This window comes from Solanum verrucosum, unplaced genomic scaffold, assembly GCF_900185275.1.
Source record: "Solanum verrucosum unplaced genomic scaffold, falcon-dt-bn FXZP01000214.1, whole genome shotgun sequence".
Lineage (NCBI taxonomy): Eukaryota > Viridiplantae > Streptophyta > Magnoliopsida > Solanales > Solanaceae > Solanum > Solanum verrucosum.
Genome location: NW_026020059.1, coordinates 3,106,122 through 3,131,718, shown reverse-complemented (window position 1 = coordinate 3,131,718; position 25,597 = coordinate 3,106,122). Strand labels below are relative to the sequence as shown.

Sequence of the window (25,597 nt, the reverse complement as noted above, 5' to 3'; positions counted from 1 at the left end):
TGAAAGCGAAACTTAAAAAAAGAAAGATAATGACCACGTGGCAAGATGAAGGTTGAAAGAAATGCATGCACACCCCCCAAATCACCACTCTCTTTTTGTGTCCCAACTATCTTTGTCTTATCGTTATAATACATTATTTCCGTGACTCTCTCTCTCTATTTTTTCCCTCAATTATTATTTATCAAAATGATTCATTTAAATCATTTTCTCATCCACAATTACATTATTCCCCATTTTTGTACTATACTTTTTCTTTCTCTATAACAGAAAAAATTAAATAAAAAATTCAAAGGAAAAAAGAAGGCGGTGGCGCGCCGGAGAAAGCGGTGGCCGGTGGTGGGTTCGTCGAAAGTTTCACTTGTTTGGTTTTCTAACTAATGTACTCTTACTACTTTGTAGTTATTTTACATATAATGTTATTATGGAAGCAGTGTAATTTGTTATTTGTTTTGTTTGATGATTGCATTTGCAGTGGGAATGATTAGTTTGCTAAATCTTGAAAAGGGTTTGAGTTAAAATCACTTCTTTGAACTTATACAGTGAGGATTGGGATGGAGAAAATAGAATTTGTACTGTATTAATTTTCTTTTGTGATTTTGCCTTGTATGGAAAATTTGTTTGTATTGGAATGAAAATAGGCCCAAATAGAGTTAAACTGGGATTGAGTTGTAGCTTATTGATTGATATTCTTCTATGATTTGGGAGTTTTATTATCTTTTCCCTATTTCAGTTGTGACTGGTTTGTTTCAGATTAAAAGCAGTCTTCACTAATGTCTGAAGAAAATAGTCGTAAGCTAACGAAACATTGCTGTGAGATATCCTAACTAAAGCTTGACAACCAATTCTTTACTTTTTGAAGAATATATGAATTAACAGTTGTAGAATCTGTAGAAGATGATTAGTAGGTAGTGATGAGTATGATAATCTGAATGTGCTGAAATATTGAGACGAAGGTTTGAGTTCGCTTTTATCTATGCAGTGTAGATTGGAGATATATATATTGGTAGTTAGCATGAGCTGTGGCAGATGATTTTTAGGTAATGATGAGCATGATAGTCTGGAAGTTGCGTTCATGGACACGCCTGAAAATAAGAAGCTATCTGAGATAGTTGACGTAGTAAAATCATGGATGCCGAGAAAGATAGAGGCGCAGGTGAGTGTGTCCAGAGATTTCTGGATGCCCGACCAGAGCTGTAGGGTATGCTACGAGTGTGACTCTCAGTTTACTGTATTTAACCGCAGACATCATTGCCGTCTCTGTGGCCGAGTTTTCTGTGCAAAATGTGCATCAAACTCTGTTCCTGTCTCAAATGAGGAGCCCAAGGCTGGCCAGGAAGATGGAGACAGGATTAGAGTATGCAACTTCTGTTTTAAGAAATGGCAGCAGGGGTTAGCTACGGTTGATGGTAGGATGAACCTTCCTAGTCCAGGACTCAGTCCATCTCCTTCTACCACAAGTTTGGCTAGCAACCAGTCTGCCTGTACTTGTAACAGCGGTAGCAGCGGTAGTTCAACTGTTTACCCCACAGGACCATATCAATATGTACCATGCAGCTCATGTCAAAGTGCTTCTCAATCAGCTCAGATGGGTCCGGCAACTCTCCAGCAAGATCAAGCAACATCTCTGGGGAATCCAGAATTTGGTCATTTTGTCTCTTGCTACAGGTATCCATAATTAGTTTCATATGTACAGATGAATAGAATGTATAAACAAGATTCCATTTCCTTTATGCCCGTCTTGCTGGTTTGCTGACACATTTAAATTGCATTTTCGCTGCAATCATAATTAATATATGGTCAAAGCCTAATTTACATGTTGCTATATCCACATATGGAACAACATACAGTATATCTTAGCTGATCATTAGATGTGAGTGTTAGAAATAGGAACATGAATAGTATATAGAATCCTCTTGTATAAGGATTGTAATCTAGTGTCTATAAATAGGGATCAATGTAATAATGTAGACGTACAATTCAATAATATTTTTCTCTTATATTTCTCACATGGTGTGAGGGCATTGGTTAAAGCACCTGGTGAAAGAAAATTAGGTCAAAACAGCTACCATGTTTCAAATTATGCCAACTTTCCAGTGCTGTTTTGTGTCAAACCGTTAATGTTGTGCGAAAACCAACACCACCATAGACTATAACCCACAAAATTTCACCGGTAGAAAACTTTCCACGCGCACCCCATGTCGTCGAAGCAACCTTCTCTGGTGAGATCTACACCACACGTTGGGTGCGTGAGCCTCTTTCCCGCCAGTTTCTCGAAAAGTATCACTGTGCATCATTCTAGTGAAATCAATAGTCGTTGTGCAAGTTTCAGTGACTATTCATAGCTCTCTCTGATTACATTGGTGTTGTGGAAAATCCACCACCACCACAAGGTTCAGCAATATCTGGCAATCAAAGCCCAACCAGTGTTGCCAGTTGCAGATCCCTTATGCGCGACTAGATCTAGGGTTCCAGCGACCGCGTTAGTACCACACACTGGTGTGATCCTGTTATGGCCAGTTTTCCAGCGACTTTCTTGTTGAATATCGACCCGTCTCTTGGTAATGAGACGATCCATATGTTTTATTTCAAATTTAGAGCACTTTCCGGCATCCTCTACACTGTTTCCGGCAGATTTGAGTTTTCTAGTAGTGCTTTCTCTCTGTTCCAGATTCTCTCTGATTCTCTCCCCCATGGCTAAAATAGCATTTGTTCACCTTTTTCTATGTATGACTTCCTTTCTCCATTTGCCTCTTCATTAGATGGACATTAAGAATGATATTCTCCACGGCGATCTTGCGAAAGAAGTCTATATGGAGCAACCACTTGGTTGTTGTTCACGAGAGTCCAGTAGCCTTGTATGACGATTGCACATATCACTCTGTGGTCCGGAATAGTCTTCTCGAGTTTGGTTTGGGAAGTTCAACACAACTGTGAGAAATGTAGGAAAAGAATATTATTGAATTGTTGTTGTTACTATATTATTACACTGAGACCCTATTTATAGACACTAGAATACAATCCTTTACCAAGTAGGATACTATTTACTATTCATATTACTATTTGTATTCCTATTCCTATTCTAAATAGGATTATATAAACCTATTCCTACTCTAACAGGATTGTATAAACCTATTCCTATTTTAATAGGATTGTATAAACCTATTCATGTTCTAACGCTCCCCCTCAAGCTAGTGCATACAATTCATATACCTAGCTTGTTACAAATGTAATTAATACGAGGATCGATGAGGGGCTTGATGAGATTATTGCAAGTTGATTAGTTGACTTCACAAAATTGACAGTCAATCTCAATGTGCTTATCTTCTCATTAAATACTGGATTTGATGCATAATGTCCGTTAATCTCAATGTGCTTAATCTTCTCATGAAATACTGGATTTGATGCATAATGTCGATAAAACACAGAGTGATAAAATTACAGTGTTGAGTTTCCCAAACCAAACTTGCAAAGACTGTTTAAGACCCCATAGAGTGACTCACATAATCGACATACAAGGCTACTAAACTCCCCCTTAGCAACAAAATTAGGTGGTTGCTCCATATCGGCTTCTTCACAATGCAACGGTCGCCGGAAAGTGCTTAAAATCTAGTATAAAGTATATGGATCATGTTTGAATCAATAGATGAGTCGATATTAAACAAGTCACCGAAAAACTCGCCGGAACATGCTCATATGCCGGAGTATTAGATTTGATGGCTAAAAGTGGTCACAATCTAAGAAATAAAATTATATGGGTAGGGTTAGAATGATGTCACGACCCAACTAGAAAATAGAAATTATATAGGATAGTTCAAATTGATGGAACGACCCCATTGAAAATGAGAAATAACAGGGGTAGGGTTGGAATGATGGCACGACCCTACTGTAACAGAAAAATTATATGGGTAGGGTTGGAATGATGGCACAACCCTATGCAAATCAGATTTGAGGAGTCACCGGAAAGACAAATGGAACTGTGCAAATCAAATCTGAGGAGTCACTGAAAAGACACATGATGCTATGCAACTCAGATTTGAGGAAATAGTTCGAAAAAATCCACGGTACTACACAAATTAAGTATGAAAAGTAGTCCGGAGAGATGCATGGTGCTACGCAAATCAGATATGCAAAAAAAGGTAGTCACCGGAAGGATGACACAGTGCTACACAAATTATATATGAAAAAGTAGTCACTGGAATGATGGTATAGTGCTACACAAATTAAATATGAAAACCGGAAAGATGGCACGGTGCTACAAGAATTAGATATAAGAAAGTAGTCACCAGAATGATGGCACGGTGCTACACAAATTAGATATGAGAAAATAGTTACATGAAAGATACATGGTGACCCAACTTTTGCTAACATAATCATTGGCCAGACGAGCAACATATATGGGTGCCACCCGCCAACAGCAGAAGCTCTTTGATTTTCTACCAAGATCGTAGAGGCTCTGATACTATGTGAGAAATATAGGAAAATAATATTATTGAATTGTTGTTGTTACTACATTATTACACTAAGACCCTATTTATAGACACTAGAATACAATCCTTTTTACCAAGTAGGAAACTATTTACTATTTCTATTACTATTTGTATTCCCATTCCTATTCTAAAGAGGATTGTATAAACCTATTCCTACTCTAACAGGATTGTATAAACCTATTCCTATTCTAATAGGATTGTATAAACCTATTCATGTTCTAACAACAACAATTAAGGAGTTTGGCATGACTTGCAATGGAGGTAATTACTCGGTGTTTTATTGACATTCTACACCAAAGCTATGTATTTATTTGGTGGTTTATGTTGACGTTATCATTATCCTTGGCAAATAATCAGGATGGTATCACTAGTTTGAAGCAACATCTCTTTCAACATTTCTTGACTAAAGACCTCGGCTGAATGAAGTATTTTCTAGGTATTGAGGTTGCTCAGTCCAAATGAGGTATTGTTATTTTGCAACACAAGTATGCCTTACACATTCTTGAAGAGTCAGGAATGATGGATTGTAGACCCATTGATACTCATATGGAACCGAATGCTAAACTCTTGCCAGGATAGGGGGTGCAATTTAGCGATCCTAGAAGGTATAGATTGCTAGTTAGAAAGTTGAATTATCACATAGTGACTACTCCCGTCTCTCTTTTCCTACTACTGTTGTAAGTCAGTATATGACTTCCCCCAATGATAGTCATTGGGATGCAATTGTTTGGGGAGATTGAGATTTCTTGACAAAAAAACTAAATGTTTGTAGATGTTAGGCTAGCATTAATAGAGTATAATCGACTCAAAACTTCCTAAATTCTTACCTTAGCTTGTGGAATAGGCCTGTTGGCAGGAAATCACCCAAAGACCCCAAGCTCCAACTCTTTAACCTCTTCTTCAACTCTTTGCACAACTGGTCTATTTAAAGCCATGGATGACTCACGACATAAGCTAATCATGCGCTCCCCTAGCATTACTCGCTTGCCGGAACCGTAGCTTCTGGTGGCGTGTGCAGGGTTGGTTCAAATGTTGGAAAATCTTACTGGGATTTGGTTGCCGACCGCTGACGGATCACGTGGTGTTGTTGGTTTTCGCACAACACTGAAGGAAAAGCAGACGCTGCAAATTAGCGCACGGTGACTGTATTTTCTTATCCTAGATGTTTATCACCAATGCTCTTATACTTCGTGAGAAATGGAGGAGGAAAATGTTATTGAATTGTGTTGTTACTGTTAGAATAGGAATAGGTTTATACAATCCTATTAGAATAGGAATAGGTTTATACAATCCTATTAGAATAAGAATAAGTTTATACAATCCTATTAGAACAGGAATAGGAATAGAAATAGAAATAGGAATACTAAATAGTATCCTACTTGGTAAAGGATTGTATTCTAGGGTCTATAAATAGGGTCTCAATGTAATAATGTAAACAACAACAATTCAATAATATTCTTTTCCTATATTTCTCACATGGTATCAGAGCCTCTACGATCTTGGTAAACGATCAAAGTGATTCCGCTGCCGGCGGGCGGCTATTACTCATATATGCCGCCCGTCTGGCCAACAATTATGTTAGCAAAAGTTGGGTCACCATGTATCTTTCCGGTGACTATTTTCTCATATTTGATTTATTTAAGCACTGTGCCATCATTCCGGTGACTACTTTCTTATATCTAACTTGTAGCACCGTGCCATCTTTTCAGTGACTACTTTTTTATATCTAATTTGTGTAGCACCGTGCCATCATTCCGGTGACTACTTTTTCATATTTAATTTTTGTAGCACCGTGTCATCATTCCGGTGACTACTTTTTCATATTTAATTTGTGTAGCACTGTGCCATCATTCCAGTGACTACTTTTTCATATATAATTTGTGTAGCACCGTGACATCCTTCCGGTGACTACCTTTTTTTGCATATCTTATTTGCGTAGCACCGTGCATCTCTCCGGACTACTTTTCATAATTAATTTGTGTAGTACCGTGGATTTTACCGAACTACTTTCTCATATCTGAGTTGCATAGCATCATGTCTTTTTAGTGACTCCTCAGATTTGATTTGCATAGTTCCATTCGTCTTTCCGGTGACTCCCCAAATCTGATTTGCGTAGGGTTGTGCCATCATTCCAACCATACCTATATAATTTCTCTTTTTCATTAGGGTTGTGCCATCATTCCGACCCTACCCATATTATTTCTCTTTTTCAATGGGGGTCATTCCATCAATTCGAACTATCCTATATAATTTCTATTTTCTAGTTGGGTCGTGACATCATTCCAACCCTACCCATATAATTTTATTTCTTAGATTGTGACCACTTTTATCCATCAAATCAATACTCCGGCATATAAGCATGTTCCGGCCAATTTTTCGGTGACTTTCTTGTTAAATATTGACACGTCTATTGATTCCAACATGATCCATACACTTTATACTAGATTTTGAGCACTTCCGGCGACCGTTGCATTGTGAAGAAGTCTATATGGAGCAACCACCTAATTTGTTGCTCAGGGGGAGTTTAGTAGCCTTGTATGTTGATTACGTAAGTCACTCTATGGTCTGAAATAGTTTTTGCAAGCTTGGTTTGGGAAGTTCAACACTGTAATTTTATCACTCTCTGTTTTATCGGCATTATGCATCAAATTCAGTATTTCATGAGAAGACCAAGCCCATTGAGATTGATTGTCAAATTTGTGAAGTCGAGTGATCAACTTGCAGATATCTCACCAAGCCCCTCATCGGTCCTCGTGTTAATTACATTTGTAACAAGCTAGGTACATGAATTGTATGCACTAGCTTGAGGGGGAGTGTTAGAATAGGAATAGGTTTATACAATCCTATTAGAATAGGAATAGGTTTATACAATCCTATTAGAATAAGAATAAGTTTATACAATCCTATTAGAACAGGAATAGGAATAGAAATAGAAATAGGAATACTAAATAGTATCCTACTTGGTAAAGGATTGTATTCTAGGGTCTATAAATAGGGTCTCAATGTAATAATGTAAACAACAACAATTCAATAATATTCTTTTCCTATATTTCTCACAGTTACATTGTAGATTGTGCCCTATTAATAGACACTACGTTACAATCCTTTTCCACATAGGATACTATATACAAATCATATTCTTATTCCTGTTCTAACAATAATTTAGCTAGGAAATCTGTATACTCAATCAACAGTAATGTACCCCAAGCCGTGTACAATAGCTTGTCCGGTCTGTTTGTTTATTAATAAATGACCCAAGTTTGAGCTCATATGAGCTGAGCGAGCTTTCCTTGTGCATATGCCAGTTCATTTACCGTGTATTGTAGTCTGTGTAAAGTCTTTCTGGAACAAGAAAAATGTGATTTATTTGTTATCTCTAGGTCTAGAGTGTTCTTGCTAAAAATACTTATTCGGTTATTCTCAATTTGGATCTTGTCGTTAAGGGGGTATAAAAACTCAAGGCTACACTCAGCACGATATTAGAAAGGTATGATAACCCCGCTTTATCCTATCCAAGTACTAATGACCTATCACTAACGGTATATTTGGATCCCGAGCAAGGTTTTTGTTGTTCATTTAACTCTGTGCTTTCCAGGAAAGAAGAACTCTACTTTTTGTGGTGCACACTTTGAGTGGTAGGTTGGGTTGTTTGTATGGGCCAAGCATGTATAGTATTGCCATGAAAGATAGATGAGACACTTGAATCAGACCTTTACTTTGCTTGCTTTCATGTATTATTATTAGACTAATATCTTTACAGTGTATGTTTCAATTAGCTATCTTAGCATTTGTATGGCAGGAGTGATGATGAAGATGATGATTACGGTGTGTGTGGATCACATTCTGAGCCAAGACACTTTACTGCAACAGATGTCTATTATGATGGTGCAATCAACTACAAGGAGAGGAATAATATTTGTGGACCAAACAATGATCAACCTGCTGAGATTGAATCAAGTAGTGTAAATTCCTCATCATTGACAGAGAACTGTGAATGGAAGAACTCAGAAGGGATGAAAGAACTTGCAAAAGAAACAGATACTTGTATCAATGGTGTTGAGCATGAAGGGCCTCCTCCTCGTGATGTGAATGCCACAGATAATGCACCTGTTGATTTTGAGAATAGTTATTTACTCTGGTTGCCACCAGAGCCAGAAACAGAAGAGGATGATAGAGAATCTCTTTCATTTGACGAGGATGATGATGGTAGTGAAGAAGCGCCAGGGGAATGGGGTTACAAGGATTCATCATGGAACTTAGCTGGTGGAGAGTACCATAATAGGTCAACCGTGGAGCATAGGAAGGCCATGAAAAATGTAGTTGATGGACATTTTAAATCTTTGATTGTGCAGCTTTTGCAAGTTGAACATATTCCTCCAGCTGAGGAGGATAATAATGAGAGTTGGTCGGAGATAGTCACATCTTTATCCTGGGAAGCTGCTACACTCCTAAAGCCTGACATGAGTCAGAATGGAGGAATGGATCCTTGTGGATATGTGAAGATTAAATGCATTGCCAGTGGACATCGTAGAGAAAGGTTTTCTACATCCGACTATATGGCTTTCTATTGTGACCTAACCCAAACTCTCATATACCTTCTTTTCATCTTCTCTATAAAAGAATTACAAAGAAACACTAATTTCAACACCTCATATGTAAACAAAATTTTCTTGTTGTGCAACATTGCAGCTTAAGCTATTGTTCTCCCTGCATTCTAACTTGATCCTTATTTATTTTAGTTATGGACTTCCTATTTGTCTTTGATTAGACTCCTATACTGTGCTGCAATTGCTTCTCATTATCAACCAAATAATTGCAGGCTTTGTGATGCAGGAGTCAAATTTTCAAGTTGCTTATTTTTATACTTGCATATATTCTAATGAGGTGTATGAATTGGTGCCATATGTTAATTTTTCCATCAGGATTTGGCAGTCCTGTTGAATGATTCTTTACTTGGTTTCTGCCATCGTTGTGCTTCATTTTTCCATTAAATCATTGGTCATACTATGCAAGTATTGGAAGTTTATTTTCCTTCTGCTGATAAAGTTCTCCTTTATGCTATTTACTAGTACGGTGGTTAAAGGCGTTGTTTGTAAGAAAAATGTGGCGCACCGGCGAATGACCTCAAAATTCAAAAAGCCTAGACTCCTAATCCTTGGAGGAGCACTGGAATATCAAAGGGTGGCTAATCACTTGTCAAGTTTTGACACTTTATTGCAGCAGGTTTTCACTCAATCCAATTCTTTGTTGATATTTTTAGTTACTTGATAGGATGCGGAAGTGCAATCTGGCCCCCAGACTGCAGGATCTTTGGAACTTTGAACACATGGTTGTTTCTTCCCTGTTGCTAGTGGGAGGTGACATGTATTCCGTGGAATTAGTTGAGGTGTGTGCAAGTTGGCCTGGACACCACGGTTACTAAAAAAGAAGATATCTCCGTATCACTCTGTCCTTCATGAGACCTTTTTAAGTTCGTGTAGAGATGAAGTATTTGTCCTAAATACACCATCTTTTTTATTCTTTTTCCATGTACATCACATCACACCATATATACTTAATAAAACTGTAGGAGCCTTTTCCTCATAGATTAGCCTTGAATTGGCTTTAGGTCATATACATACCATGATAGCAAAATTACAAAATTAATGATTGAAATACATGGATAAGATAATGGCTGAACATACCCAAGGGTGTGACCTAGTGATCAATGAAGTGGTTGAGATCCATGAGGTGTCTGCAGGTGGGAGGTGGCAAGATCCCGTGGAATTAGTCGCGGTGCACGAAAGCTTGTTTGGAAACCACAGTCATCCAAAAAGAAAAGATAATTGCTGAACCATGATACAAAATCATTTCCCTTAAGATTCAGAACTGAACTATTTAAAAGAAGCTGGGGAAGCTAATATGTACACTATCATTGATATTGCTTCAGAGAGCTTCTTTGAATTCTAGGATCCAGTTTCTATACATTTATTTGCTGGGTAGTACTTCAATTTGGGAAATTTTGAGATTTCGTTAGTCTCCCTTTTTTTTTTTTTTTTGGCTAGAAGGAGGAACAGTTGGTTGAGGGGAGAGAGTGGAAAGGTAAGAGGTAATTTCCTTGTTCACGTAGCAAGTAAACTAGAAGTAAAGGGAAAAGTGGAGGGTTATACTTCATTCTTCATCTACTTTTTAATCCTTCCAAAATTGAACAGAAAGAAGAAAAAAATATATACTAGCTCCTTTCCAGCTAGTACTGAACAAGTAATGGGCTATGAGATACATCCCTTGATGGAGGTAACTCAAAAAACTCCCTCCTCATATTCTAGTTAAACATAGTTTAACCTAAAATTTGAATTTTGTTGGCCATACGTGTTGTCAATTAGCTTAATCATCTTTGTTGAGATGTTGCAGTTGTACCTGTGGTAACATAAAAAAACATGATATGGGGAAGTTTTTTTGATGAAGTAAGATGCTGTATTAGAAAGGCATCAAGAAGATGCAAGTTACTTACACAAAAATATGGTTAACTCCTAAGAACAAAAACACCTATTTAATCAGGGAGTTAACCACAAGCAAAAGGATGGTCGCTAAGCCATATTGAGGGAGCTAATGAAATCTAAGAGGGGTAATATATCATTTACAGGGGATAAGTTGCTCCAATGGAAGAGACTAATAAGGCAAAAGGATTTCAAACTGCTAATTGGAGTTGAGATACCATCAAAATATCTGAGATTCCTTTCCTTCCAAATACACCAAAATACATGATGAAATCATCTGCCAGGTCTTCTTGATGGGGCTCTCAACTTCTCTAAGACTCCAACTTCCAACTACTTCTTTGACACTTTGCGGGAGAATCCAGTTGATACTTCTTTGACACTTTGCGGGAGAATCCAGTTGATACCAGCAATTGAAATAAACATATTCCAAAGAGCTGTTGCCACTGGACACTGCAGAAACAAATGATTCACTGATTCCAGGCTATTGAGGCACATGAAACATCTGTTTACTAGCTGAAGTTTCCTCCTATTTAGATTGTCCAGGGTTAGGATAGCATTCTTGAGGGTAGTCCAGGTGAAACACTTGATTTTAGAGGGTAGTCTAGTCTTCCAAAACAGTTTCCATGGCCACTGGTCTATCATGGCATTTGAAGAGCACAACTTATGGTATCCTTCCTTCACAGTGTATATTCCTTTTTCAGAGTTGCCCCATTAAGCTATCAGGCAAGTGAGGGGTCATTGAGGCTCCTTCTAGAATTCTGAAAAAATCAAAGAGCTCATTAAGCTCTCAGTCTTGAAAATTCCTTCTAAAGCGTGGTGCCCATATTCCACCTTCTCTGTTTTGAGCCACTGAAGAGTCTGTGTCAGAGGCTATCCTGTAAATAGCAGGGTGGGAGACATTGAGAGGTTGATTGTTAAGCCACCTGTCTTTCCAAAATTTAACTGAGTTCCCATTTCCAATCCTGAAGGACACCTCTTGGAAGAACTCCTCCCTTAGCTGGCTAATGTACTTCCAAGATCCAACTCCATAAGGATCATTGTTCTGCTTGGTGCTCCATTTGTCTTGCCTCCCATATTTGGCATTCACTACCTCTTTCCAGATACATGTTGGTTCTTGAGCATATCTCCACCACCATTTCATTAACAGGCTCTTGTTGTGCTTCTTTAAATCTCTGATTCCCAAACCTCCGTGCTGTTTTGGCATAATTACATTTTCCCACTTCACAAGATGGAACTTATGGCCCTCATAGCTCCCCTTCCACAAAAAAGATCTTCTGATTTTGTCAATTTGATTCTGTACCTTGGATGGTATTGGGAGCATTGACATAATATATGTGGGGATACTGTCAAGTACACTGTTGATAAGAGTCAACCTGCCTCCCATTGAGAGATATTGCATCTTCCAAGTTGCCAACCTTCTCTCCATTTTCTCGATAACTTCATTCCAAACTCCTGCATCTTTGAACTTTGCTCCCAAAGGGAGACCTAGGTATTTTGTTGGAAATGTGTCAATGCTACAACCCATGATGCCAGCCAGTTCTTCCAAATTAGGGACCTCATTTACTTGGTAGATCTTACTCTTCTACATATTAATATGTAGCCCGGAGATTGCTTCAAATAGGAGTAGTGTTAGGTTGAGATATCGCACCTGAGACTTCTCTGTCCCACAAAAAGTAAGAGTATCATCCGCGTAGAGCAAGTGAGTCACAGAGATAGAATTATCTTCGTTGTTGCCCACCCTGAATCCTTCAATCCATTGCATTTGCTTTGCCTTTGCTAACATCTTGCTGAGACCTTCCATGGCAAGGATAAATAATAATGGAGAGAGTGGGTCTCCTTGTCTAATCCCTTTTTGAGGGGAGAAGAAACCAACTGGGGATCTATTCACTAGAATAGAATATTTGATAGTAGTAATGCTGAATTTGATCCACTTGATCCACCTTTTGCCAAATCCCATACTCCTCAGCATTGATAATAAATAAGACCAATTGAGTTTGTCAAAAGCTTTTTCCACATCTAACTTGCATAGGATTCCAGGAACTCCACTTTTTAGCCTTCCATCTAGAAGTTCATTTGCGACTAAGGCTGCATCAGTAATCTGCCTGTTTTTTAATAAGGATTGGGGTTTTTTTTGGGGGTGGGGGGTGGGGATGAGGAAGGCATGTTAATAAGAGGATGTAGGTCACAGGGGAAAGCTGGTCAGTGAGTCTATGATAGTGAAGCAAATGAGATAGGCTCAAGGAGGGAGGTCTCTGTATGTGCAAAGTGTTTATGTATTGTACTTCATGTTTTTCTTTAAATTTCTGATATTACAAGTTCTTTTTAATCTGTTTCTGTTATCAGTTTTTTCTGGTTTTGTTTGTCCTTCATCAAAATAGTAGACCGGTTCTTCTGATGACTTATACAATGTACTTTCCAAGTATTCACTAGATAATACATTAGAGACTGTTCACTGTAGGGAGAAAATAGTTTTTTCAAGGGATTAACTAAAATATAGTTAGGTGCTACGGTGCCTGTTACTCTTATTGGAGGTATGTGTTAAAAGAATGAATAATTAAAAAATGTCTTTCAATAATTTTATAAAGCTTGAGGGCTTTAAATAGACAACTTGAAAACATAATTGGCAGAAAGTCTGCATAATGAAAATTCAAAAAACCCAGTATCTCAACAAACTATACAAATATAATAGAAATTTATAACTCAAGAAAGTAGATTCATCCTAAAACTAAGCAACTTATTATGCTAAATTAAAAAACTGCTTCAGTAACTGAGGCAAATTTCAACCTAAGTTGCGTGGACTCTTCATTTTTTCTGTCGACACGAGGCGGGTGCGGGTGCGAGTGCGAGTGCGAGTGCGGGATATGTGTGGGATTCGGTCAACCCACATAGGATACTTTGACCAGAGTCCATGGACACATTTGATCTACAAAGAAAATAAGATTTCATCTTCACTGACCAAGTCTGATAGATTTGTGGGGCATTCAAAGAGAGATTGCAGCTTGCCATGTTTGAAAAATAGGTCGAAAATTAGTATTGGTTAAAAATGGATTGACAATGGTTCTTTAGATGAACTCACAGATCCCGTAAGACTAATGAAACTCTGATACCACTATTGGTTTTTAAAAGATGGTGCAGCAAAAAAGATTGGAATAATAATTTTAAATGTCTCTCAATAATTTTAATCATTATCTGCAGAAAATTCGTATAACAAATTTTTTAAAAAACTAAAATACCTCAACTAAAAAATCTAATGGAATTAAAAAATTCAAAAAAGTAGTTTCATCCTATAACTAAGCAATTTATTATGCTAAAAGATGCTGCAGTGACTGAAGCAAATTTCAACAGTATGTCGTTGGTTTCTTGTTATCGAACCATTCAGATTAGCTAGAATGCTCTAGTTTCTTGATATGTTGTTGTTGACCACGGATAGAAGACTTTTTAAAGAAGCCACATTGCGTTATTTGGGTCATCAGTTTTATTTGGATTAACACTGTTTGGTTCATCACTTTTACTTGGATCATTCTTTCTTCTAGGAAATGGACCATCTGAAGATGGCTGTTGCAAAGATTGATGCTCATCATCCAAACATTTTGTTAGTAGAGAAATCAGTATCTCGATTTGCACAGGAATACCTGCTTGCGAAAGACATATCTTTGGTTCTCAATGTGAAGCGGCCGCTTTTAGAGCGTATTGCCCGTTGTACAGGTGCACAAGTAGTCCCTTCAATTGATAATCTTACAACGCCAAAGTTAGGGTACTGTGATTCATTCCATGTTGATAAGTTTGTGGAAGAGCATGGTAGTGCTGGGCAAGCTGGAAAGAAAATGACAAAGACCTTGATGTTTTTTGAAGGATGCCCAAAGCCATTTGGCTGTACAGTAAGTTGCATGTTTGATGGCTTGTATGTTATTAGCTGGAGCATGAAATAAATCTGAATTCTGTGGAAAAATTACATTCTATTGGTTTTGGTTGTACACTCAATTTCTTTATGGCGGACATGGTGATATTTCTGTTTTTGTTGCTTTAACAAGGAGTTCCCAAAATTGTTCTTAGTTGAAAAATTTAAGAAAAGAAGAAAGACTGATCCTTTGGCAGAACATGCTCATTGGTAGGATATGATATTACAGTTGACCTTTCGTCTCAATATTTGAATAATCTTGCTGTGAATATGATTTGTACTTCTTTATAATCAAGTAGTATTAGTATGTAAATTATTTGAGTTAGAATTATTCGACTTAGCCATTACACATGTCTTCTATTGCTTATAGGTAATGTTTATGCTTATGATGCTAGAAAATGTGAAACGAGAATGGTGCACCTATTGTTCTGTTCTTGACCAGTCTCCTGGTGCAAATCTCGAAAGCGTGGAAATTGACCTCTTTTTGTTTGTGTGGGTTCTCAGATTTTGCTCAAGGGTGCCAACGGGGACGATTTGAAGAAAATAAAACGTGTTATCCAATATGGAGTTTTTGCTGCTTATCACCTGGCTCTGGAGACATCTTTTCTCGCAGATGAAGGTGCTTCCTTGCCAGAGCTCCCTTTGAAGTCCCCACTTAAAGTTGCATTGCCTGATAAACCATCTACTATTCAAAGATCCATTTCAATGATTCCTGGTTTCTCCCTACCAGTAGCCCAGAGACCACTCGATCACCAAAACCCTGGCACATCATCTCATTCCTCAACCAAACTGTTGTCTGGTATTACATTACCATCCAGCAGTGCTCCAATGCTTGTTGAACAGTCAAGTTCTCCCGAGTGTTCTAACTCATTAGCTAGTGCTACAACTGCCTCAAATAATGTTGACTTTTCTGATTGTCCTAATTCCTCGCATCATTCAAGGCTTCAGTTCTCAGATCAAGCTGATGGGAGGAATGAAATGGCTCCAAATGACCCTCATGAAGCATCTCCACTAGACAGAGGTGAAGATGCAAGAAATGATTATATACTTAATTTTCCTAGCAATTCTTTGAGGGATGCTGGTAGCTTTTCTCATGTTGTGGGAGGTTTTCGCACGGCACACTTAACTTCAGAATTGGTGATACCAGAATTTGATAATAGTTATTTCGAGGAGTTAGGGTCACTGCAGCAAGATTATCCTTCCTCACCTTCCGACCAATTGATTATTGTAGTGTGCCTTTCAACACGCTGTGTTTGGAAAGGAACTGTTTGTGAGCCCCCTCATATTTCTCGAATAAAATTCTATGGGATCACTGATATGCCTTTGGGACGGTTTTTACGGGACCGGCTGTTTGATGAGGTAGTATCTCTCTTCTTCTTTTAAAGTTGCAGTGTATATATTCTATGCATGCATGGTTTAATCTGGTCTTTTATCTGATATATGTAATACATTTACCAGAATTTTAGGTGTCCCTCATGTGAAATGCATCCAGAAGCACATGTTCGTTGCTATACTCATCGGCAAGGCAGCCTCACAATTTCTGTAAAGAAGCTACCTGAATGTATCTTGCCAGGAGAACGGGAAGGAAAGATATGGATGTGGCATAGATGTTTGCGATGTCCTCGGACCAATGGTTTCCCTCCTCCAACCAAGAGGGTAGTGATGTCTAATGCTGCTTGGGGGTTGTCATTTGGGAAATTTTTGGAACTCAGTTTTTCAAATCACGCAGCAGCGAGCAGGGTTGCAAGTTGTGGTCATCTTCTTCACCGAGACTGTCTCCGGTTCTATGGGTATGCTGTTTCCTGTAAGGCATTTTTACGCATTAGCTTTCTACACTGGGATTGTAATGTTTTTACCTATGTTGATGTGTCCTTGTTTTTCTTTAATCAGCTACCTAATATCATGTAAAGTATGTAGAGAGACAGAAACCCGTTGCATCAGTAAAATTATCATAAAAGCCTCGGACGCATTTCCTGTATAATGGTTAAAGTTGGTATCTGTAAGCAAGTACGTTATTTCAAATAGACAGTTCCACATAAAGTAGTGGAAACATTACCTCCTATGTTGTTAAAGTCCGCGGCTAACCCCACTTCAGGTGAAAATTTTGTAACTTGAATTGACTACTATAGACTTGCTGCAACAGCTACTAATGACAAACTCCCTTTTGCCATTAGGTCATAGGTGTGATCATTTTGCTTACCAATTTTTGGTCTGGTTGAGGTTCTTAATATTGCATGGGTCCTTAGCTTTTAGTTGTTTGCATGGACTCTGATGATGTTGCTCATCAACATGCATCAACTATCATGACTATTCGACCCAAAAAAAAAAAAAAACTATCCTGACTGTTTTATGTTAGGGTTTACTGAATGCTCCAAGGCACATCTCCCAAGAACTTTCTCTCTCCTACTTCTTAGGAGTGTAGAGCATCTTTTCCGGTGGTTTTCAGCTGGGAAAACCTTTCTTTGTTGTCTAAACTTAAGTCATCAATTTCTGTGATAGCTTTCAACCTTTTCTTTCTTCATTTTCTGTTAAGATGGTGCTTTAATTTTCAGAGATGGGGCATAATAGTAATTACTTGAATGCTGGTTTTAAATCCTCCGACATAACAAGATGGAATGCTGCAACACCATTTAGTTTGAATGGGTGAAGAGGAGCCGTAATATAATGAGAAGTCGTCCGTTGGCAGTAAGATCATGGAATGGATATGCTTTGTCCTTAAAGAGTCCTCAACAGATCAGAAGAATGTGGTAAGAAGATGGAACACCACAGACCAGGGTTCAGAACATTTTTGCACCAGAAAACATAACGAACAAGGGAGATATATGAATATCTTATCCTTAAATGGTTGTGGACTATCCATTCGCTAAGGCAGGACAATAAAGCAAATGGCAGTCCAAGAACCTCAGAGAAGCAGAAGTGAGAACGAAGAAGGGGAACACTAATCTCAGTGATTTTAGTGCGCCAAGGATGACGGGTTGCTAAAAAGATTCTTAGTCAGGTGTTGTGGGAAAGAAGCAGAAGAGAAACTATGCTAGCTGAAGTGAGGAGATGGACATCAGTCAACTGGAAATTGGCATTTGTGGTAAATATTTATGAGATGAATGATGACCTATATATCTATTTGAGTTCTCAAATAGGTCCATGGCTGAGAAGATTCTCCAAGGTCATTGGTACTGAATTTTTCTAAAGAGGAAGTTGGCCTGATTTAGCTGGGCAATTTGTTTTTAATGGTCTTCAACATGACAAGGGGTAGATAACACTGACGACAGAACTTCTCTTGTCATATTACTGGGGTATATGCACCTAACTCCTACAAAGAAAGGAGGATAGTGTGGGATGAGATTGGGTCTGTAAGGGGACTAATGGAAGGGCCATGGGCTGTTTGTGGTGACTTTAACGTCACTAGATTTAGCTCCGAGAAGAGGAATTGTAATAGAAGAACAAGGGGTTTGGATGAATTTTCTGATTTTATAGAAGATATGAACCTAATTGAAATCCAGCTTGAAGGTTGAAACTTCACTTGGTTCAAAGGGTATAATCATGAGACAGCTTCAAGAATTGACAGGATTCTTATTTCTGAAGAATGGGATGACAGTTTCAACAACATTACCAAACTCTTTCCAGAGAAGAATATCTGATCACTTTGCTGTATGACTGTATCCTTACAATGTGGTTCTTGGGTCCAGATAATTTTTTTTTAAAGTTTGAAAACTGGTGGCTAGGATCTGAAGGATTACTGATAGAGTTAGTGGCTGGTGGAAATCTTCCAGTTTTATTGGGAAGCCAAGCTGGTGGCTTGTTTTGTGTGACTTCTGGCAAAGGAAGCTATCCGCACTTGGGACAATTTAATGAGAAGAAAGATCACAATGTGTTCCAGATGCTTTTTGTGTGGAGTTAAAGCAGAGACAGTTAGTCATCTAATTCTACTTTGCAAAGTAACAGAACAGCTTGGTTTGAAAGATGACAGAAGCTTTAAAGAGTGGGAAGGAAGCAGGATCTATGGCAAAGAACAAAAGTAGATGGAAAATTGTCCTTGCTTTCATCCCGACAATCAGGAAGGGGAGGAACTCAAGATGTTTTGAAAATATAGAGAATTGTATGCAAAAGATCAAATTGAATTGTCTTGTGCTCTTATGTTTTTTTGGTGTAAGCACATATACTCAGATGATACTGGTTCTATTATTGGTGTTCTAGATACTACATAGATGTTGGAGGTGTGGAGATAAACTCTGGAGTCTGAAGGGTTCAGATTGAGCAAGACCAAAATGGAATATTTGGTGTGTAAATTTACGATACAGTGCATGAGGCTGGTGTGGAAGTGAGGCTTGACACTCAGCTATCTCTAAGAGAAGTAGTTTCAAGTATCTTGGGTCCATAATCCAGCAAAGGGGCGACATCGAAGATGATGTTACTCATCGTATTGGTGCTGCCTGGATGAAGTGGAGGCTTGTGTGATAAGAAAGTATCACCTAAACTTAAAGGTAAGTTCTACAAAGTAGTGATTAGACCGGCGTTGTTGTATGGGGAAGAGTGTTGACCATTCAAGAACTCCGATGTTTAGAAGATGCAAGTCGCGGGAATGAGGATGTTGAGATGGATGTTGGGCACACTAGGAGAGATAATATTAGAAATGAGGATATCCCGGACAAGGTGGGAGTGGCCTCTGAGGTGGACAAGATGTGCGAAGCAAGACTAAGTTTGGACATGTGAAGAGGAGATGCATAGATGCCCAGTGAAAAGGTGCAAGAGGTTGGTCATAGCGGGTATGAGGAGAGGTAGAGATAGGTCGAAAAATTATTGGGGAGAGGGATTAGACAGGACATGGTGCAACTCCAGATTACGAGGATGACCTTAGATAGGAGGGTGTGGAGGTCTCATATAGAAGGTTAGTAGGTATGGAGTGTCGTCTTGTTTTCGAGGTGTTTAGTCGTTTTCTTATAGTGTCTTGTTTTTGATTCCACCATCACTTGTTGATTGTGTTTAGATATTATTTTGTGGTTGTTACTGTTTCCTTATTAGTTGCTTTGTTTCTCCACTGTTGTTTTCCTCTTTTCATTATTTGGATGTATTATACTCGAGCCGAGGGTCCTTCGGAAACAGTCTCCTTACCTCCATATGAGGTAGGGTTATGGTTTGGGTACACTCTACCCTCCCCAGACCCTTGTATATGCTTATATATATTGGGTTTACTGAGTTATTTTTGCTTGTTTCTGAATGTTTCTGTGACCTAGAATTTACAATGTGGACTTCTTGTATTGCTCTACGAGAGAGCTTATGATTCTACTTCTTCTTGCCCTCTATTGAATACATCATTTGATCATTATAAATATGGAGTCCCTGCTAGAAAAAGGGAACTTCCGTTAGTAAGAGAGAACTGTACAACAAGAGACTGCTTCTAGAAATCTTGAAAAAATGGATAAGTTGCATCACATCGTGGAAAGGGCTTATATCAGGAAAATCTTACAGGTGTATGGTTTTCTTGTCAGTTTTATTACTGTTCCATTTGTAGTTCTTCAATGGTGACTTTTCCATATTCTGGGTTAATATTCTCAGTCGGTGTTGTGTTTTCTTGTGCTCGATTCTGGTTATGGTGCATGTATAATTAACAGGTGTTGCCGGTCCAATCTTTCTTAGATTTATTATTCGTGTGATGGTCCCATAGTATTTATTTTCCCTTTCTTGTTGCTCAAACAATGCTTTTCTGCACCTCATCTTTGGTTGTTGCCACAGGTTTGGGAAAATGGTAGCTTGTTTTCGATATGCTCCTGTTCATGTTTATTCTGTCTTTCTCCCACCTCCAAAGCTTGAATTTAGCTATGATAATCAGGAGTGGATTCAGAAAGAAGGTGATGAGGTACAGCTGGATTGAATTCTTGCCTAAGTTTTGATACTTCTATGTTTTGCTTTTTTCCTGATGTGCTTGTCTCCTGCAAGAGAAGGTGCGCAGAAGGGCTAATGCGTTGTTTGCTGAGGTGTCCAAAGTTCTTCATGTAAAGTTGGAAAATTTGTCTGTTGATAGTAGCTTGAAAGCACCCAAGATAAGTGAGCAGATCTCAGAGATGGAAGAAATATTAGAGAAGGAGAAAACTGAGTTTGAGGTGATTTCTTACTTGTTTTTTCTTTCCTGTTGTTGAGATACCAAGTCATATCATCTGTATTGTCGGTGATGTATGAATAAATTTTTCAATCTGTCTTATTGAAAAGGTAGCTATTGGTGACCTGTTTAAAGTTCAACTGTTTTGAAAGATGATTACCAAAGTAATATCTCTCTTGTTTGGTGTGGATAACATGTTTCAAACCTTTTTAACCTTTTTTAAAAAACTTGGGAATTTCAGTATAGTATGTGAGAAAATTCAGAGGTGCGTTCCGTCACTCTAAGTTATGTGAAAATTAATGCAGCAGCAAGTTGGAGAAGAAAGAAATGATCAGGGTTCTCTATAAGAAATAGCAGTAGAAAAAGAATATGAGAGGAGTCGAGAGAGGGAAACAAAGTAAACTGATTGAAGAGAGACTACAGTCCCAAGATGAACATGTATCCTAGGTTCTTTTGGTTCTAACTGAGAAAGGGTCTTTGGTTTGACTAGTCAGTCAACCCAGAAGTTGGGTGAAAACCATCCATTATAAATGTGTAATATAGAATCCTTCCTTTTGATGGGTTTCCTCAGGAAGAATGCCTCTTAGTCTTGAGTAATTGAGACCATACCCCATACAATTGTTAGGTCTAGGTCCTCGACCTTACCACCTTCCTCTGGGGGAATTAGGAACTCCCTCAACTGGAGGACTGTTCCTCAGGGCTGCGCTACAATCGCTGCTGTTTCCCTCAGTAGATGTACAGCTGTTGGGAACTTCAGTGTAAAGAGCACCATAACTCAAAGTAGAACTCTTTCGTCTAATTAAAAGTCTGCCTGGTGGTATTTTTCATTCAAGGCATGACCTCAAGTTTCCTTCTGAACAACAACTGCACCCCCGGTGGTGAGGGGTTGCTCGAGACCATCCCCTCTCTAGTCACAGTGGAAGATAAGCAGTTGCTTACGAGCCCTCCTAATATGGAATAAGTTCAAAAGTTAATTTTTAGCATGTCGGCGCGCACTAACCCCCAAAAAGGTCTCCCATATCCTGTAAAGCCTTATTTAGGGGAAGGTTCTTTTATTTCTTTTGCTTACCCTTTTCATTTTCTTTTGGGTAAGGTAGCAATGTAGCTCCAAATAACTTATTTCTTACTGGTGTCCCATTGTTCTAGGGATTGTTACGCAAGGCACTTAGCAGGGAGGTCAAAGTTGGTGAGCCTGTAGTTGACATCCTTGAGATAAATCGACTGAGAAGGCAGTTGGTTTTTCATGCTTATCTATGGGACAGACGCTTGATACATCTTTCCAGTTCTCATGGTAAAAGTTCCCAAACTCAGGGCAGTTTGACACAACTGAAGGAGAAACCCCTCAGCTCTAGTGAGGAACTTCCTGAAAGGACTACAATTTCGAGACATGGAAAAAGTTTGGGGAGCTATGATTCAGTTCTTCAGAATGTGAAGACTGAAATAACATCTAATGAAGGAAGACACGGTCAGATTCCTGATGGGGTTCATGAAAGATTGACTACTGATGAGAACCTAACTCACGGGAAAGACAGCGAGGATATTTGTGCTATAAGAAGTACAGGAGATGGAAATGTACTGGAACCTGGAAAAAATGTCAGACGTGTTCTTTCAGATGCAAAGTTCCCTTCTGTGGAAAGTTTATCTGACACTCTTGATGCTGCATGGACTGGTGAAAGCCACCTGGCTATTAAGGAGCATAGCAGTGCATTTCCAGGTTCGTTCGTTGTAGATTCTACTGCTTTGACTGGAGTTTCAGCAAATACAGATGTCGAAAGGTCTACGGGTGACAAAAATGGGGCTGAAATACCTCATTTATCTGCTAAGTCTGACAACACAGATTACCTGACCTGGGCAACGGAACATTTCTCAAATTTCTATCGTTCCTTCAACAAGAATATCACAGCAAATCCACAATATGTTGCTAAATTGAATGAGCATAATCCTGTTTATATCTTGTCGTTTAGCGAATTGCAACATCAAGGTGGTGCCAGGCTTCTTATGGCTGTTGGTGAAAATGACATTGTTATTCCAGTTTATGATGATGAGCCAACAAGTATCATCTCATATGCACTTGTCTCACCAGATTACCGCAATCAAATGTCGGATGAATCTCAAAACCTGAAAGAAAATCACAAATTTTCAGCTTCTTTGTCATTTCTGGATTCATTAAATCTACTTTCGCTTCACTCTGTGGATGAAATAGTTTCGGAATCCCCAAGAAATTTTGGTTCTACCAACGAAAGCATGTCATCGGGTCTCAGTTCTCGCAACTCAAACATGGATCCACCTGCATATATTAATGCTTTGCATGCCCGGATATCTTTCTCAGATGATGGCCCTCTTGGAAAGGTTAAGTACACAGTCACCTGCTATTATGCGAAGCAATTTGAGACCTTGAGAAAGTCTTGTTGCCCCTGTGACTCAGACTTCATACGTTCCCTTAGCCGATGCAAAAAATGGGGTGCTCAGGGTGGGAAGAGCAATGTTTTCTTTGCCAAAACCTTGGACGACCGATTTATCATCAAGCAGGTAACAAAGACAGAGTTGGAGTCGTTTATCAAGTTTGCACCAGCTTACTTTAAGTATTTATCCGACTCAATAGCTAGTGGGAGCCCAACTTGCTTGGCAAAGATTCTGGGGATCTACCAGGTATCATTTGCTGTATTTCATTTCTATTTAACCGAAGTCACTGTTATAATCAATATTTTCAGCTTTTTGATATTTGTGTGCAGTGGAGCACTTTTATTCTGGTGAGGCAGTCTGGGGTTGTAACTAAGTTGTATCTGTGGGTTATTATCTCCATCTGGCCTCCTAACACAACTTCTTATTGTCAAAATATTTGAAGAATGTGTAAGATTATCATGTTCAGCCCCGCATTTTAAAGTTACCTGTTTTTCTTGATAGAGATAATTTTCCAACATAGTCAGTCCTGTGCTTTAGAGGTGCTCCTCGCTTTACCCTAGGAGAAACTAGAGGGTCACCCAAAAAGTAGTATAAATTGGTTCATAAGATAGATCTAGCTTCAGCAATTCGGTCTGCCCTTAAAAAAATTTTCCTTACAAAAGATGACTCCCTGAAATTTATTTGCTCTCCAATCTTTAACAGCATTGTTGGATATTTGTTAGGTTACATCAAAGCATCTCAAAGGTGGGAAAGAATCAAGAATGGATGTGCTTGTTATGGAAAATCTTCTTTTTAAGCGCAACATCACTAGACTGTATGACCTTAAAGGGTCGTCTCGATCACGCTATAATCCAGATTCAAGTGGAAGTAACAAAGTTTTACTTGATCAGAACTTGATTGAAGCAATGCCAACTTCTCCGATTTTTGTGGGAACACAGGCTAAGCGGCTGCTGCAGAGGGCTGTGTGGAATGATACTTCATTTCTAGCGGTAAGCTTTGAAACAGCACCGATATGACTAGTAACTTTGTTAAATTGTGTTCTATGAAGAGTTCTGTATTTCTTCGTTCTAGCTGGGGTTACTAGTTTATCGTTTCCTCTCTTCAATAAAGATTAAAGTAGATGATTGCTGGGACCCCTCCCCCTTTTCTGCCTTTGCCATAATCCACATCTTTTCTTTGTTTTCTAATTGTTTCTCCTTTCTTTTGCAAGATACACTTGCTACTGCACTAGTTCTCTCATTTGTTAGTAGGTTCTCCAAACTTTTTGTTAGTCAATGTTAACCAGCATCAAGTATATGTTGAAGTGTCTAAAGTGGGACTTCATGCTCTTCAAACACAAGTATTAGACGCAACGTATGTTTCAGTCCCTGGTCTACTATATTAATAGAGAGTTATGGTTTTGCAGTCAATAGATGTGATGGATTACTCATTACTAGTTGGGGTGGATGAGGAGAAGCAGGAACTGGTGCTTGGTATTATTGATTTCATGAGACAGTATACGTGGGACAAGCATCTTGAGACTTGGGTAAAGGCTTCAGGCATTCTAGGTGGGCCGAAGAATGCAGCCCCAACGGTGATTTCTCCAAAGCAATACAAAATAAGATTCAGGAAAGCAATGTCTACATACTTTCTGATGGTGCCAGATGAGTGGCCATCACCAACAGACATTTCTTGTGGATCCCAATCTAATCTATGTGAAGTCTCAAGTAGGCCTACATGAAGTGATACCTTAAATATCAGTGCAGAAAATTTACCCCGACCGGTCTTGGTATAATTTTATCCAACCTTTCTTATGCCATCAAGTTTTGTATATTTTGTGCAGGAATGTTGGGTAGTTGCTTTATCATTATGATTACTTTTGTTTTTTCAAAGCAGTAGTACTACAGAGAGTTATTTCCATACAAAGAATTTGCTATTTTTTGGGCGTTCCGCCAGTTGTATTCTAAGCTCTTGTACAGACAATAGTCAGTCTTCATTTCTTGTTATCCCACCATTCTGATGCTCAATGGAATCTCTTGGTCTATTCATGTGTTTATATGAGAGTTGAGACTCTTTTGACAATGGCTGCCGTGGTAGCAGTAAAGATCAATATAATTTGATCTAGTAAGTCCTACAATCAGATGGTTTTCGAATTTACTGCACACGCGACATTTTGATTTATCAAGTACCTATGCAATGAGTATTACTTGTCGCGATTCTTCGCCCCCTTCCTATTTTGCACACCGTATAGTTGGATCAA

The 25,597-nt window shown here is 38.7% G+C and overlaps 2 protein-coding genes across 2 annotated transcripts in view; both read left to right on the top strand.

Annotated features, from left to right (window-relative positions):
- Positions 1-25,597, top strand: part of LOC125823308 (26S proteasome regulatory subunit RPN13) — a 406,586-nt gene that overhangs the window by 196,632 nt on the left and 184,357 nt on the right. The gene's annotated exons all lie outside the window — the stretch shown is intronic.
- Positions 980-25,597, top strand: LOC125823286 (1-phosphatidylinositol-3-phosphate 5-kinase FAB1B-like). The gene is made up of 12 exons (XM_049502676.1): positions 980-1,665; positions 8,287-9,024; positions 9,557-9,710; positions 14,497-14,841; positions 15,366-16,220; positions 16,320-16,651; positions 20,592-20,715; positions 20,801-20,959; positions 22,102-23,604; positions 24,081-24,347; positions 24,764-25,005; positions 25,066-25,597. Exons 1-12 carry the CDS (start codon positions 1,073-1,075, stop codon positions 25,076-25,078), a joined length of 5,325 nt encoding a protein of 1,774 aa, XP_049358633.1. The 5' UTR covers positions 980-1,072; the 3' UTR covers positions 25,079-25,597.